We start from the raw sequence: 17785 nt of genomic DNA, 5'->3' as shown, positions 1-17785 counted from the left end.
CCCACGAGCAATTTAAATCATATTCATTGGCAAAACTAGTGGGCATTCTCAAATCTCAGGAGAAGATCGTGTTGCAGGAGAAGAATGTGGTTTCAAGCCTAGGTTCGTTGGCCCTCTTGTCAAAAATTAAAGTTGTGATGGAGGACGAAGACCTCAACTTGGAGGATTATGACCTCACGTCTGAGGATTATGCTATGATGGTGTCTAACCCTAAGAGGTTCATCAAGAAGAGATTCCCCACCAACAAAAACCGAAACTGGCAGGGGAGTTATAGCTCAGAAAAGGTTAAAGATGAACCGAAGGTTGAAGAGTCTAAGAAGGAACCGAAGGCAGAAGGTGATTCTGGAGTAAGCTGCTACTATTATGGAGGAAAGAACCACTATACAAAGGATTGTGTCCTTAAAAAGATGGCTGAAAAGGATGAGGAAAAGTGTCACAACTGGAAATTTTGTGTCATGTAATATATACATTCAAGCTAATGTGAATCAAAAACTTAAGAACATGATTGACACCTATGATTATGACTTCAAAAACTTCAATCAAATACATTGTGCAAGTACTACAAATAGTCATCAAACAATTGGAAACCCTAGAAGTCCTAGTTTAAGTCCATTTTGGACTAGGACTTCCTTATTGGATCCAAATGGACCAATAAGCTTCCAATTAGACTATCATGGGCTTAGAACCCTAATTGGGCTCTAATTGGACCCACACTAATTTATTTCAACATTTTGGGCCATATTGGGCCTAGAATGAAATGAATTAAAAGCTTTGATCCATGAATACCCTAAACTAGTTCAACAAAAATGGAAAAATCATACTATATTCTTTTATGATAAAATTCACCCAAATTAACTCTAATATTGGGCTTAGGGGCAAAGGCCCAAATTTTTCCTTTTCCCTTCCAAATTCTCGGCCCAAGGCCCAAGTCCAAGAAGAAATGGAAGAGTTGACTATTTGCTTGCCACCTCATTAATACCCAACATGTTTCCATGCACATCTCATACTTCTAGGAGCATATCACTTCAAAGATCACTTCTCTTCTTCCTATCTCTCTCACTCTCGGCCATACTCACACACACACTCACAAAAAAAAATCTCTCACACTCTCTCAAGAACATCCCTCCCTCTCCACTCAAAATCTCGAAAATTAGGAGGCTTTCAAGAGGATATTTCCACCAACTCTTCATCCAAGGTAAGGCTATGCTTGGATCTATGAATTAAATTCTTTGTTTTATCAAAATCCTTTCCTAATCTATACAAAAATCGTGATCTTGCATCCTAGAACCATCTCAAACTCGAGATCTTCAAGAAAAGGGTGCTAAGGCCAAAAATCACCAAGTTTTCTTCCATCTTTTCTTCAAAAACCGAAATCGCACACCAAGGTGAGCTTCATACCCCCTATTTTCTGTTTTTATGAGTTTTGTGGGGGGGGGGGGGGGGGGGAATACAAGTGAAAGTGTAGATCTATATGTGTTTGGTATGCCTTGTATGATTTCCATGCTTACATGTATGCTTTTGTGTGCTATAATGTTGGATCTAGCCATAAAACCCCTCAAAACCGAGATATATCTTATGTTAAATGATTTTAGCATCAAATATATTTCTACATACAAAGTGTTTCAAGAAAAATAGCTAAGTGGTTTAGTAACAATTTTCTTTGGGCTAAAAACACAAATTTTGGGCCTAAAATGTGAAAAATACAAAATTAAGGGCCCAAATTGACATATCACGAATTCTGATGGATGAGGTGTGCCAAAACAGTTTCAATAAAACAATTTCTGTAAATTTACTCATTTAGAGGATTAAAAACATAAATTTCAAGCTTAATGGGCTAAAAATGACATTTTCGGCCCAATGAGGCCCATTATGCGAGATTTTCTGTTTTGGAGGGCCAAAACTGTATTTTTCTGTAAAACAGTGGACTATAAGTGTTCCAAGTCCTTTTCAAAGGTTTAAAATGCTTTTTAAATTTAAAAAGGACCAAAGTTGCAAAAATTTTACAATTTGGGCCAAAATTGTCAAAATTGTGAAAAAGAAGGGTTATAACCGAGAAAACTGAAATTTCAGGGACTTAAACTGTTTTCATTGAAAAATATGCTGAAAAATATTAATTTCAATGATTTTTGGTGTTAAAATGTCAAAAAAATTGATTTAAGGACCAAACCGGAAAGTATTTAATTAAAGGGTTGAAAAAGTAAATTTTACAAACAATGAGGGGCTGAAAACAGAAAACTTTCAAGGCTAATTCAATACATGCAATTTGATCAAACAATGGTACCGCAACTATCGACGAAATACAATACACTACAATACCAAAATCGTTGTGAAACGAATTGGTTCGGTCTCGAACCAATGAAACTACTAACATGGCGACACTACGATTCATACAAATAACGTTTGGGAATTCAATTTACATGCGAGTGTGCACAGACATCTACGCACCATCTTTGGGCCCCAAAAGTGTAAAATCTTGTTTGTTGGGCCTAGCTAGCCCAATGACCTGATCTTAAGGCCCAAAGACCTTTATTCTACGAAGTGTTGGGTTTCACCGACTTGGCACAACGTAGAGGGACTTTCAATGGCTTGTATACTACTGGTCCCCAAGGGTCCTTTGGTATTGCTAGTAAAGTCTACATTTTATGCGAGGCGGGTCGGGGACCCCTCGTACACATTTTTTTTATCCCCAACCGGTTAATGGAGTCATCGAGGTCTTCGTGTCCTCTTTCTCTTCGGATGTGGGACTACACGTAGTCAGGGTGGTTGGATAACGTGATTAGTATGGACGACGCCTTCGGGATCGTTAGTATAGCTATAAACTGGTCGTTTGTGTAATGCGTGTTTGTAGCAATTAATCATGCTCAAAAATAATCCAACGTCGCCTGGGAATGAGACTACTCTTTTTGCAATGGTTTCAACGTAACTTCATGGAATTCAAAGGATTAGGAAAACATCGGGTTTTCCTAGGGTTTTTCAATTCATAACGGATTCGAAATGCATACAATTTTAATGAACAATTTTTACAAGTATAGAAACAAACAAGCATACCTATGGATCTTCACACCTTTTTGACTATACTATTTTCAGAAAATATCGGATTTTCTGGTGGTTTTCAAACAATACAAAACATTGGATTTCAAAACACTACTTATGAACTCACCAACATTTCATATGTTGACGTTTTTCAAAATACTTGTATTCTCAGGGAACCAGTGATACAAAGGAAATAATATTCAGTGGTGGCTTGCAGTTTATTGATGTACGAATCGAACAACTTATTTTTGGGAATGTAATGTTTAAACAATGTATTTCATGTAAACGCTACTGGTTGTACTATATTAATGCATGGTGATGAATGTTGTTATGTTTCATATATATTCAATGTTATGGTATTCAATTGAGTCACAACAGCCCCCGGACGTTTCCGCCGTCTGGTTCGGGGGTGTGACAAAAAGGATGAGGAAGCTTTGCTGCAGAAAAAAGCTTGATGAGATCAGGAAGAAGAAATCTACCGCTAACCCTTCTATGAATGCTCTAATTGTGCAGGGTTCGGTTGCTGATGACGAGTTCGGTGGCGTGGAGGTTTGGTCAACCGACTCTGAAGATGATGAAGTGAGGAAGCCTTCTCATGGAAAGGCTTGTGTGGCAAAAGAGGAAAGCAGTGGAGGAAGGTGCTTGATGGTGTCTGACGTATCTCAGATGAGGGGATACAACACTGATGGTGGGAGTAATGAACCGAAGGAGCAACAGGATATGTGCTTTACAGCCTAACCACTCAGCGTGCAGTTCAACGAGCTCGATGAACTGATTAAGAAGGTACAATCGGTTTTTGTCTCATTTAAAGTCCCACAATGCTCATATGAAAAAAAAAACTAAAAAGTGTTAATTCAAGAATCTCTCATCTAGATAGTAGTTTAACTCAAACTCGAGTCATCAATTCTAACCTAACTGATCAATTAAGCAGGGTGTCTTCGAAGAGTGAGGAACGGCGCATGTGGATCGAACTGAAGGAGTCGGAATTAGTCAAAATAAAAGATGAAAACATTTATTTACAAAGAGACAATTTAAAGCTTTTGAAACAGCAAAATGTTTTTTGTTTGATTGCTAAACGTCTTTATACTAATATTACTCAGCTTCATCTGGATTGTGAAATAGGACAAAAGATTCATCGCATGATTTTGCCCTTCCTTGAGTTTAAGGAGGATGAAATTGATGCCGAAGCGTATAATTGTTAGAGTGTGATATCATCTGAGGACGTTAATCCGACCTATATGTATGGACTGGACAAAATAGAATCTTTCATTAAATCCAAGGACCATAAGGACATGCTTAAAAACCTTTTGGATGAAAATGATAGACTGAAACTAAGAACCGAAACCATACAAAAATTTGACTCCTTAAACTCCAACTTGAGCTCAGAAAACAAAATTGATGTTGAAAATGCATCTGAGCTTAATGAGGATGACAATATGAGTGAAATTTCTGTAGAGGACACGGTTGACTGCTCAGAATTTGTGAAAAGCGAACCTGAAAACCACAAGAATCTAATTTCAGAAAATTCAGTGGAGTTCGCTCGATTGTCCCAACAAAAGTATCCGATTCTTGCAGAGAAGGCCGTTGTATATCAAAAAGTTAGAACCACTCCAAATCAAGTGTACAAGGTCACAGGCGTAACCGAACATTAGACTGCTGAACTCACAGTTATTGTAAACGAAGACAATGCTGATGGATGCGATGAGTTCTTCTGGTCAGCTCCAATCGATAATGCTGATGAAACAGTAGGTTTGTCTGAAAGGACCTCATGGAAAAGCAAAGGCAGATACGTGCCAGAACCCTTGAACAAGCCTGATAACTTTGATGTGCCAAGTACTAGTGGTACGAAAGACATTCCTCAAGAAAAAGAAAGTCCGGCAAAAGAAGTCACATCTTCAAGTGAAACTTCTTCTGTTCAGAGTGAACCAACTATAGAAAAACCAAAACCGAAAGCCAACATCCATCATCAACCGAAGCAGATGAGAAATCAAAAACGTCAAAGGAATCAGAGATATAGGAAGAATCTCTCTGAAAGAAAACAATTCTGGCAATCCCAGAATGCTTATTTCTCACATCAAGACAAGAACCTAAAGTATGAGAAAAATCCTGTTGAAACGCACGAGAGCCACAACAACCGAAAGCAAAGGTTCGGTTCAGAAAAGAATACCAACCGAAAGTAAAGGTTCGGTTCTGAGAATGACTCCAACCGAAAGCAAAGGATCGGTTCTGAGAATGACTCCAACCGAAAGTAGAAGTTCGGTTCAGAGAACAAAACCAACCGAAAGCAAAGGTTCGGTTCTGAAATCAAAAGAAATCAAAACTCTAAGGTCGGTCCCACCAATGATCAAAAGCAAAAAGGTCACCTAGAGTCTCCAGCCAAGAAGTCATCTCAATCTAAGCCCTATCATTCTCACTCATCTAATTCTTCTAATTCTTCCAATTCCTCTCCACTTCGTTCCAAACTCCATTCTGTTCCTTCTCAAAAATCTCAATCATCAGCTGAACAAAAAGGTAAACAGAAGGTTTCAGCATCCAAACCAGAGTCTAAACCGAAAGCACCTAATCCTAATAAAATCAAAGTTTTTACCATCAAAAAGAAAGATGAAACAACACTAATAAAACGAACATATTTAGTTGATATCTCTCTTACTATTCCTGTTCCTGTGAAAGGCTCACGTGGACCCAAGAAACTTTGGGTTCCTAAATCTGCTTAATTTTTGCAGGTTATAAGTGACGAGCAGTTTGACGAAGAATGGTACATTGATAGTGGCTGCTCGCATCACATGACAGGGAGGAAAGAAGAGCTGAGGGAATACAAGTCTCTTTCAAATGGTGGAAACGTCAAGTCTGGAAACAACTCCTTCGGCACCATAAAAGGCTATGGAATGATTACCAATGGTGATTTCACGATAAGGAAAGTGGCATATGTGGAAGGACTACAACACAACCTCATCAGTGTATCTCAGCTTGTTGGAGGTACCGGTCTCAAAGTCTCATTCGACGATGAAGGTTCTGAAATAATAGAGAAGAAGACGAAAAGAGTTATTCTCAAATCGGAGCATAAGGGTGAAATGTTTCCTCTAAACCTCAAACCCATCAAAGGAAACCCAGCTATCTGCTTGTTATCGAAAGCACAATCTGACGAAAACTGGTTGTGGCACCGAAGGCTCTCTCATCTCAACTTTAAGGATATCAACAAACTTGTCACTGGAGGTCATGTTCGAGGTCTTCCACTGCTCAAGTTCGACAGAGATCATTTTTGTGCTGCATGCGAAATGGGGAAGCAGAGTCGTCAAAGTCATCCATCTATAATAAACACTAAAGTTGTTGAACCACTTGAATTACTTCATATTGATTTATGTGGTCCATCATCTATCGAAAGCATCGGTGGTAGCAAGTATATTCTTGTTATTGTTGATGACTTTTCGCGTTTTACATGGGTGTTCTTTCTAAAGCTTAAATCTGAAGCGACTCACAAGCTGAAGGTGTTCATCAAGCAGATTGAAGTACAGCTGAAGAAGGTTGTTTGCAACATCAGGAGCGACAATGGTCTGGAATTCAAAAATAGAGAATTCGAAGAATTCCTGGCATAAAAGGGAATAAGTCACAACTTCTCAACTCCCTACACACCTCAACAGAACGGAATTGTCGAAAGACGAAACCGATCTTTGTGTGAAGCTGCCCGAACCATGCTAAGTTTCGCTTCCTTACCTCTTTATTTTTGGGCTGATGCTATTTCTGCTGCTTGTTTTACACAGAACAGGTCATATCTCAACAAGCGATTCACGCTCACTCCTTATGAGATTCTCAATAACAGGAAGCCCAATGTGAAATTTTTCCATGTGTTCGGTTCACGGTGTTTCATCTTTAATTCTAAAGAACACCGCAACAAGTTTGATGTTAAAGCCGACGAGGGAATCTTTCTGGGCTACTCTCTCACTTCCAAAGCGTACAGAGTATTAAACAAGCGTTCGAGGAAAATCGAAGAGACTTATTACGTGACTTTCGATGATAGCTATGTCAAAAAGCTACAGGCCAAAGTAGACACAGCTGGGGAAATCTTTCCTCAAACTGGCCAAGTCACAGTCTCGATCGCTAATCTATTCGAGAAATTCATGGAGCTTTTTGATGAACCTGAGAAAGCCACTCTCTCAGAAGCAGGTGCAACAGACAATAAAGTAGATCACATGAAACAAATTGTTAAAGATGCTGCAAGGAGAATGAATGAAGGAGGATCAAGTTCTGACGAACCTCCATCAAACAATGCTTCAGTCGAGGGGGAGGATCAACCATCGTCATCTCAACCAACCTCACATGTTGAGGGGGAGCCAAGGTCTCCAACTGCTCCTGAAGGCACTTTGCCAACCGAAAGTGCCTCACCATCCGAAGGTGCATCAACGCCCGAAAGCTCAGCACCACAAGAAACCTCTGAAGCTCAAGATTCGCAAAGCATTCCTGAAAGCTCATCTATCGAGGGGGAGCAAGCTAATATGTCATACGACTATGAAAGCCAGTCTGAACCAGAAGAAATGATAAATGCTGAACTGGATCCAACCTTTGATCCAAACTACCCTCCTCTCACCAAATGGACCAGAGATCATCCTGTCTCTCAAGTAGTTGGTGATGTCTCTGAAAAGGTTCTGACCCGATCACAACTCAAGGCAAAACAGACATCCTTATTTTCCAAAGTTGAATTCTTCATGTTTAACTCATTCGTATCAAAAGTTGAACCGAAGACAGTTAATACTGCTCTTGATCACTACGATTGGGGTCAAGCCATGCAAGACGAACTGAATGAATTTGAAAGGAACAAAGTCTGGCGCCTCATTCCAACTCCTCCAGATGCCTCAGTTGTTAGTCTCAAATGGGTCTTTAGGAACAAAATGGACAAGGAAGGGAACGTTATAAGGAACAAAGCTCGTCTGGTCGTGAAAGGATACTGTCAGGAGGAAGGGATTGATTATGAAGAGACTTTCGCTCCTGTAGCTAGGCTGGAATCTGTAAGAATATTTCTAGCCTATGCTGCCCACAAAAACTTTGAAGTTTTCCAAATGGACGTCAAGTGTGCATTTCTTAATGGAGAACTCGAAGAAACAGTATATGTGGAGCAACCTCCTGGTTTCGTGAACGAAAAGTATCCAAATCATTTCTACATTCTGGATAAAGCCGTATATGGACTGAAACAAGCTCCGAGAGCCTGGTATGAAACGCTGACTAAATTCTTAAAGATGTCCAAATTCAAACAAGGTTCGGTTGACCCAACCTTCTTTCGCAAAAAGGAAGGTAACCACCTTATGATCGTTCAAATTTATGTCGATGATATCATCTTTGGCTCAACGAATCCTAGCCTAACAGCTGAATTCAGAAAGCTGATGGAGACTAAATTTGAAATGAGCTCACTAGGTCCTATTAACTTTTTCCTTGGTTTAAATATTAGACAGGGACCCGAAGGCATCTTTATCAATCAGGAAGCTTACACGAAGACTCTCCTAGCAAAATTTGGCATGATGGGAGATTCCAAAGTTAAAGTCCCAATGGCGTTCGGCACCAAGCTCACCCCATCCCTGGACAAACCGGCTGTTGATATCACGCTCTATCGTCAAATGATAGGCTCACTGATGTATCTTACTGATAGCAGGCCTGATATAATGTTTTCTGTGTGTTATTGTGCTAGATTTCAGGCAAACCCACGCGAACCTCACATGCTTGCAGTGAAGAACATTCTACGATATCTCAAGCGAACTGCCTCTTTAGGTCTATGGTATCCTTCCAACTCAGGCTTCTTCGTTCAAGCCTACTCAGATGCAGACCTTGGAGGATGTGGACTCGACAGGAAAAGCACCACTGGTGGCTGTCAATTCCTTGACGGAAAGTTGGTTTGCTGGCAATCAAAGAAACAAACGTGCGTGTCTTTGTCTACTGTCGAAGCTGAATACATAGCAGCTGCATCCTGCACCTCTCAAGTGATTTGGATCCAGAGTCAACTTCGAGACTATGGACTCAATATGAAGAAGATCCCACTATATTGTGACTCTGAAAGTGCAATTAGGATCTGTCATAACCCAGTGCAACACTCCAAAACCAAACACATAGCACTGAGGTATCACTTCATCAAAGATCATGTGGAAGATGGAAACGTTGAAGTACACTTTGTTAGAACCACTGATCAACTGGCTGATGTCTTTACCAAAGCTCTTCCTGAAGCGTCATTCAACAGAATTTTACAAGGGCTAGGTATGATGGAATCAGAGTCAGTACCACAAACTACCTCTCAACCTCAAACGTAAGAAGCGAAATTGACCGAACGCTCAGGTTCGGTTGAATTATCTACACTCGCTCATCACTTCAAAGGTAGTTTTCTTGGTTGTAAATTTCATGTACAAAGTTGTTTATCTTATTGTCAAAAGTATTTCCTTTTTCAAAGTCTATATTCCTTGGTTTTTCAAAATTTTCCAAAACCGAAACCTACCGAAGGTTCGGGTTCGGTTTTTCAAAATTTTCCAAAACCGAAACCTACCGAAGGTTCGGGTTCGGTTTTTCAAAATTTTCCAAAACCGAAACCAACCGAACGCTCGGGTTCGGTTTTTCAAAATTTTCCAAAACCGAAACCAACCGAACGCTCGGGTTCGGTTTTTCAAAATTTTTCTCAACCGAAACCAACCGAACGCTCGGGTTCGGTTTTTTAAAAATTTTCTAAACCAAAACCAACCGAACGCTCGGGTTCGGTTTTTCAAAATTTTTCAAAACCGAGACCAACCGAATGCTCGGGTTCGGTTTTTCAAAATTTTTCTCAACCGAAACCAACCGAACGTTCGGGTTCGGTTCCATAATTTTCCAGAGTTTTTTTTTATCTTTTTATTTTCTTTCTTAGTCTTATTTTTTTTTATTTTTTATATATCAAAAATTCCAAAAAATATTTATTTCCTTCTAATATCAAAAATTCCAAAAATATTTTGTTTTTTTTTTATTTTTATATTTTTTGTCTTTCTTTTTTTTTGTGTGTTCGTTCGTTTATGGGGATAAAATTGTTGGATTAGTTAAGTGTCCCTAGAAGCATGCTGCTGTATGTGTCCAAAGCCTCATAAGATTCTGAATAATAGCCTTAATGACTTGGTATAAACAAACCTTGTCTTCCCAATTAGGCTACCACATTTATTCTAATCATGAGCTACCGAACTCTCTTCTCACATGAGATAAGAGTTTTCTGCTTGGTCCTTATTTTCACAGCAGAGGTACTTTAATTTCTTACACCATCTCCATTACATTTCTCCATTACATTCGTTTCATCAACGTAACCCTTGAGACTCTCAGAAATTACCACTGAGGTTTATGGTTACTCAAACACTGTGTTTATGATCTTAGTTTCGTGCCACTACGAGCTGAGTGAAACCCAAAATTCAAAACCAAATCTGAATTGACGGTGAACAATTAATTTGCTCAAGTTTTCACCAAAGAATTGACGGATGTATCTTGATGAAATCTCAAATTTTTATTTTGTGTGATTCCTATGAAATTGTTAAACACCATATCATTTCTTCCCTTGGGATCCAGTTTTTAATTTTTTTTGTTGAGATTTTATATTTTCCAAGCCACTTTAAAATTAATTCCTACCTACTTGTTCAACAGACTACACCGGTCTCACAAGTACTTTGTTCACTTTCTATCTTATTTCAAGATTAGAACTGTTGAATCAAAGATAAAGTCACCCTAAGGAGCCTAATTAAAAGAAGCCTTTCAACACTTATTAATAAGTGTTTGATCGTCATTCAACGGGAAACCACACTAACACTTTAAGGTCTCTCTTGACTTTGAAGGAAGAGATTCGTGCCCGAGATCATTTGTTTCGTGTCATTATTGACATCACATTTATTCCTAAAAAGATTTGCTTTATTTCTTTTCTTTTTACACTCTTAGCACGAAAATCTTTGATTTTCCAAAATTCTGGTACTAATAATTACAGGTTGTTTTACTGAATTAGTGGTTACTTAAAAGATGTGGTCAAAATTCATCCACGTGGGAGTTTTATTCAAAAGATGCCATTACAGGGATAAGATGAAGGGTTGCTGACTCAGGCGGGAGTCTAATGGATTGAATTTCAAACGGCGGTAAAAAGGGACGCATGCGAATTTGAAACGTCCATTCTTTAACTGACGTCGTGGACGCGTGTGCGAATATGAAGTGGTTCCTCTCTGGCACAAAAAGGCGCGTGTGGATTTGAAACGGTTTCTTCAAAAATGGCGCTTGTTGGGCGGCGTGTTCCAAGGAATCTGACACTCTCTCTCATGCGTGATCATCGCTTACCTTAACTGTCACGCATTTGTCATTCCGGGAAAACCTTTCGTATTTCGATAGAAGATTTGAACAGATTTTTCTCTCTCCTTACAACCACTATAAAAGCCAACCTCATCTCTCTTTTACCTCTTTACCGCATCCAAATTTCCAAAAGAGCAAAATTTCCCTGAAACCCTCACTGTTCATCATCTTCTTCCCAACTTCGACAATGGCAGAATCATCGAGTGCCTGGTGATCGATTTAACCCCTCAGTCGTATGACTCCTATATGTTTCCCATCATCGAGTGCCTGAAATACTCGCCGATAGCACCTGCACTTTCACGGGTGGAATCAGTGCCCATGGAGCTTTTATCGCAGATCTATGCGATTGCACATTATGATAAAGCAGTCGATAGAATTTTCTTCGAGGTTTCTGATCACAAAGCCTCGATTTCCAGGCAACGATTTGCCTCATTGCTAGGGTTTGTTGTTGACCCTTCTAGGGTTCATCCGGAGACGATTCCGATAGGACACCTGTACAATATGTTCTACAATATGAGGTACACGGAGGCGCTCACCTCCGTCGCAAAATTTAAAAAATTGTGTTTGCCGCCACAGTGGAACGGCATGTTCACTGTCCTTTTCAAGGGTCTTTCAGAACGGAGCTCCGGTTCAGACGGATCCAGTCGACTCTTTCTCTCCATCATGTACGGGGTTTACAACGGCGTCAACGTCGATTATGGGTTGGTTCTCTGGCAACAACTCATCCAGAGTTTATCATCCTCTTCACGACATTCTGAGGTGTCGTATGCCAGGTTTTGGACCATCGTTGCTAAGTGGGCAATGGATAAGTACGATGTCCCAACTGCTGTCGGTGCATCGATGTCTTCGATTGGTACATTTCATACCACGAAGATTATCGTCTCAGATGCATCGAAGTTCTCTTTCATTGGTTCCATTCCGGAGACCATGTATGCTGATGTCCCAGCAGACAGCAAAATCATTCGGACTATCAAGGAGTTCAAGTAGTCTGGACCGAGGGATCTCACGCAGGAGATGCTCAAGTCCATTCACGATGCTGATAAGCCTGTTCATAGAGGCAAAAAGGCAGACAAAGGGAAGCAAGTGACCAAAGGGGCTAAAGGTCCTTCTCCCAGGAAGAGGAAATCAACAAAAGCTGCACAGTCCCCACAGCCGAAGAGGCGAAAGACTCAACCAAAGCGAAAGCTCATTATCGCTTCCTCTTCGAGTGAATCAGAAGGTGAGAGTTCGGATTCGGACGACTCTCAAAGAGGCGAAACCCCTCCAAGAGGCAACACCCCACCCCGATCACCTACCCCTGATATGGAAATCCATATCTCACCAATTCCCTCTCCCACTCAAACAATTCCCACTTCCATTCCCACCATAAACCCCTCTACCACAATTCCTAAAACTTCTTTCCCTATACCACCACCCATTTTCACTGATACAACAACAACAACCACTGCAAAGGTTACAACCAACGTATATGATATGGGGGTTCATACCGATGCAACCGAACCACCAACTATAACCGAACCCCTGCATACAACCGAAACCCAACCACCACCCGAACCTACCCATACTCAACAACCACCCGAAACTACCCCCACCCACACTCAACTTGAACCTACTCATACCACCACACCCCCAGCTTCACCACCCCCAACATCTCCAGGTAATGCCTCTGATGGAGATAATCCTTTCCTTGGAGGGGAAAATATGACTTTCGATTCGGTCTACTTCAGTCCGTTTCAAGTCCAAAGCGACGACGATGAGGAAGCTCCAGTAACAAAGAAGCATCTTAAGGAGCTGCATGAGAAGGTTGACCTGCTTATTGCCTCATCTTCCAATTCTCAATCCTCTCTCTCTCTCTGAAGCCGCTCTTCAGAAGATTTTTGATGCCTTCTCAAGGGCTCAGCATGATTCCATCGCTTATGCCACTGCTGCAATTGACGCCTCGACGAAAGCTTGTGAGGCAGCGACCGAAAAAGTCGATAAACTATTCTCAAATGCCTCTGCCCTGTTACAATCTTTACAGGAGAGTGTTGATGCAACCAAGACAACGCTGGAACCGATTGTTCAACAATTGGCCACGTTCGTCTCCACAGAGTTGAAGTCGTTCGCCACCCTTCGTCAATCTTTGACAGACGACAACTCTGCCCTTCGGACCTCTATCGACGAGCGCCTCTCTAAACTCCAAGAGGATCTTGCTTATGATAACTCGTTGATGGACGCTCTCGCAAGGAAGACCACTGCCCTCAAGGTCAAGAGTGCTCAACTTTCAAGTTCTCAACAACAACTTGACGTTCTTCGATCCGAACGGGAGGTAATACGGACGTGTGTTTCGGATGTACACTCAGCAATATCCAACATCCTGGAAGCGCATGATCCCATTCTGAACCACACTGTGAGGCGAACCCTTGCAGAAAAACTCGCCCCTGCCCCGGATCTTCTCAGCAAAATTGAAGGGCTACCTAGTTTCGTGTCCACTCTGAAACAAGGGGGAGAAAAGGTGTCCGGATCTCAACCTCCTTCCTCAAAAGCTGCTCACACAACCGAACCTCCTCCTACAGTTCAAACTTCGGGTTCAGGTGTGAAGGATAAAGGAAAGAAGATAGTTGAGGAAGAAGATGAAGATGATCAAGAAACCATTGCTGACTTGCTGAAACGCAAAAATAGTCGCAATGTTGATAATGACAACATTCGTGTGGCGCGAGAAGCTGAAGAAGCTGAACGCAAAAAGAAAGAAGCCCACGATCTCCTCGAGAGCAGGAAGACTCTTTTCCCTGCTTGGACTCAAGAGAGAATGATAAAGGAGGCTATCGATACTCCGAGCATCCTATGGCTCGAACCGGTGATCTCCTTCGACTGCTACAATTCTGTCGACTCGCAGTTCGACATGCCCTTAACCCGAAAGGCGTTTATCTTCCACGCCTTCACCAACGTTGCCAAAGTCCCTCATCCTCATCCGGAGGTTGATCGGGAATTGATCGAGTTCTATCTGAAGGCTGCTCAACCCCAGTACCAAACCTGGAGCGCTCAGAAGATCGTCAACGTTCGGGTGCTAAAGCCTTACACTGAAGGGAGATTTATCAACGTTCGGTTCAGGGTGATCAGAGGGTCTGTAAAAACCGAACATCTCATATCCTTAGCAGATCTACCAAACCTCAACCCCCATGACTGGATCGTTCTACACAACATCCTCTTGACGAATGAAGCTGAATATGGTCCAATCATAGACCATCTCAAAAGGATGTTGGTGTGCTATATCATGGAGGTCGCCTTGATGGATCAGGAGATTGCCAATGTCTTCAAGAAGAAACCGAAGATCTCTCATGTTGGCTCGGCCAGTGATCTCAACCAGATGAAGATGGGAAAGATTGACCCAAGGCGAAACTCGGTCATGTTCACTAGGGCTGAAGGACAGAAATGTCTCTTTGCCTTAGCGGATAAACATCTTTATACCACTGCTTGTCTTGAGCACGTGATGGGGATCATCCATCGGTGTAAAGAGAATACAACGGATGATATCAAATACTTCGACGACATGATTCAGTGGTACATCCGATTCAGACAGATGATTCTTGCCCTTATTTCGCGTCTGTTTCAGACTGTAAAGAAGAAGGTTCCTGCTGCTGCTGGCCCAAGCAAGAAGTAATGATCTCGCTCCAATTGACGCAAAGGGGGAGATTGTTGGGTAGCAGATTTGTTTGTATTGAGTCATTGGTCTCGGTTAATAGTCCAATATTTTGATCTCCGGTTTGGGCTTGTCCAACCGTGAGTTGTAGGGTTTAGTATATAATAATATGCTTGCATGCATATTAGGGTAACGATCTAGAATACGATTGATAGAATTACGATAGCCTTGCAGATTTCTTTATCGTTCCTGTAAACCCTTTAATCCTCTACAGTTGATGTTCTTTGTCGAGCTCTTCTGAGGATTGTTTTATAATCATTCGACACGTTTGATTCATTCTTGAGTTGTTTACTGTTTTCGTGTTCTTGTTGTTTACTCTTTATTTTACCTGTTTAAGATCTAATCGATCTTCAAGTTTAGTTTTAAACTTATCATTTTCTGTTTGCAGTCAAGACCAACTCCATTTTTCTCTCAAGCTCGTCGGCGATCGCAGGGCGTTTCCAGCACTCGAGTTCATCGGCCACCATAAAGGTAAGTGTTTTGGTCCTTCATTGCTTCTTAATTTGTAATAGCTTGGTGCTTGATTTGTAATAATTTGGAGCCCTAAATCACAGCCCCATTTCTCTATTGGCCAGCAAGAAGGTTCAACTGCTCCATAGAAAAGGATTTCCGGTAATTGACCAATCTCTAATACCGATTTTGAGGTTAATTTATTGAGTTTTTTTCCTGTTTATGCTACCACAGTGACGATTTTTTTCAGTAAACCATGATATGTATATGCATTTGTTTATGCACCATAATGTTGCATAAATCTTAAATGTCTAAATGTTAAATATGTGAAAACAGGGTATAAGGCCACATTTTGCTTTTTTTCTTTCTAAGTGCATACAATGTTATATATTGGCCACATTTTGCTTTCTATGTGCATACAATGTTATATATTTTACTTATCTACAAGTAAAAGTGATGATAGAAGGCTATAAGATCTTTACAATTTGAGTTTATGTGCAACCTTATAGAACTAGCAAACAAACTTCATGTATACATTATGTTAAGTTATAAACATTACCTTAAAAAGTATTATCTTGAGTTATTTGATGTAATTAGATGCTATTGTTTGTATTGTAAAGTGTTTAATAAGGTTTCAAAGTGTTTAATTTTGTTAGTGACTTAATGTTGGTCATTATGGCTTTAGCTTAATTAGGTTATTAATAGCAACATACTTTTAGTAATTTTAAAATAATTATGAAGTAAAGGTGAATTAATTAAAATCAAATTAAATTAGTTTTATAATCAAATTAATATTAATATTAAAATTAAATTAAATTAAATATAAAATCAAATTAATATGATTTTCTTATTAAAACACGTTGAATCGTTGATTTTTAGTTTAAGTTTCTTCTTCATAACCATTGTGAATACTCTATCCAATCAATCTGATTTTTACTTCTCGAGTATATATTTTTTTATATATTTGTGAATACTCTATCCGTTCTCGGGTATATATTTATTTATCTAGCACAAATACAATCTAACTTTCGATAACTATATATATAATATAATTTTTAAAAGTGAAACAACGATGACGTTCGATAAGAGTTGGATTAGAGAGAACCGAATGTCTTCAAAATACTTGGAAGGTCTTAAAAACTTTATGAAGATTGCTGAGAAACATGTCAACTCTAAAGGCGAAGTGCGGTGCCCGTGTAAAACGTGTGTGAATTCGTATCGACATGTTTTGCCTACGGTTTATGCCCACTTACATGACATTGGGTTTATAGAAACATATACTACGTGGATTTATCACGGTGAGAAACATGTCGGTTCTTTGGATTTAAGCTACAATTCGACTCCAAGAACAAACATACCCACAAGTAATGAGATGTTTGATTTAATTGATGATGTTATGGCAGAACAAAATACAAATGAAGAAAATATAGACGAGGAGGGACGAGGTATAGACCCGGAATTTGATGATTTGTTTGAGGAGCTCAATACCAAGTTATACCTTGAATATAGCGATATGTATGCCTTAAACTTTTTGGCAAAGTTGTTGCATATTAAAGTGATCAATAGATGGACAAATAGTTTGTTTGATCAACTTGTAGAGTTACTAAGAGATGCTTTCCCGAAGAGCAAGATTCCAGCTTCACACTATGAAGCTAAAAAGAAGTTGAGAAAGATAGGGTTAGGATATCAATCGATCCACGCTTGCAAAAATGATTGTGCTTTGTTTCGGAAGGAGAACGGTTCCATGCAGAATTGCCCGATTTGTAAGGAGAGTAGATGGGTGGACACAACTACAAAGGGGAAGAAAGTACCACAAAAAGTGTTGCGATACATTCCTTTGACTCTAAGACTTCGACGAATGTATAACTCCAGATTCATAGCTAAAGATATGAGTTGGCATAATATTGGACGCTCAATAGATGGTATGATGTATCATCCGGATGATGGGTAGTCATGGCAAGATTTTGATCAAAGATATCCAGAGTTGGCATAATACTGCAGGGAACCGGCTGAACCGATCTCCCAAGTCCCCGGAGTTGAAATGAACCAAGCCTGTTATAGCTGTGGAGACACTGGTCACTACCAGAGGGACTGCCCGATAACAAAGAACTCAGGCGCAGATGGACGCATTCTGATGATCACCGCAGGAGAATCAACCCCAGAGTCGTCAACGAGCAGCGGTATGTCTTCGATCTAGTAATTACTTTAAAAATTAATTTATATTTATATAAGATTAAAATTAAGGGGAATACACTTAAAAGTAATCTAAATCACTCACATATTGAAATAGGCCACGGTATTCATGAGAAC

At 40.1% G+C, this 17785-nt stretch overlaps 1 protein-coding gene across 1 annotated transcript; it reads left to right on the top strand.

Moving 5' to 3' along the window:
* The first annotated feature begins 16547 nt into the window (after positions 1 to 16547).
* On the top strand, positions 16548 to 17426 carry LOC145089134 (uncharacterized). Its single transcript, XM_079027617.1, has one exon. The coding sequence runs from the start codon at positions 16548 to 16550 to the stop codon at positions 17424 to 17426; it is 879 nt and encodes a 292-aa protein (XP_078883743.1).
* The last annotated feature ends 359 nt before the right edge of the window (positions 17427 to 17785 follow it).

Source organism: Lactuca serriola, chromosome 2 (assembly GCF_051521515.1).
Source record: "Lactuca serriola cultivar US96UC23 chromosome 2, Lser_US96UC23_V15, whole genome shotgun sequence".
In the NCBI taxonomy this organism is placed as follows: Eukaryota; Viridiplantae; Streptophyta; class Magnoliopsida; order Asterales; family Asteraceae; genus Lactuca; species Lactuca serriola.
This window is presented reverse-complemented; position numbering and strand designations above follow the sequence as displayed.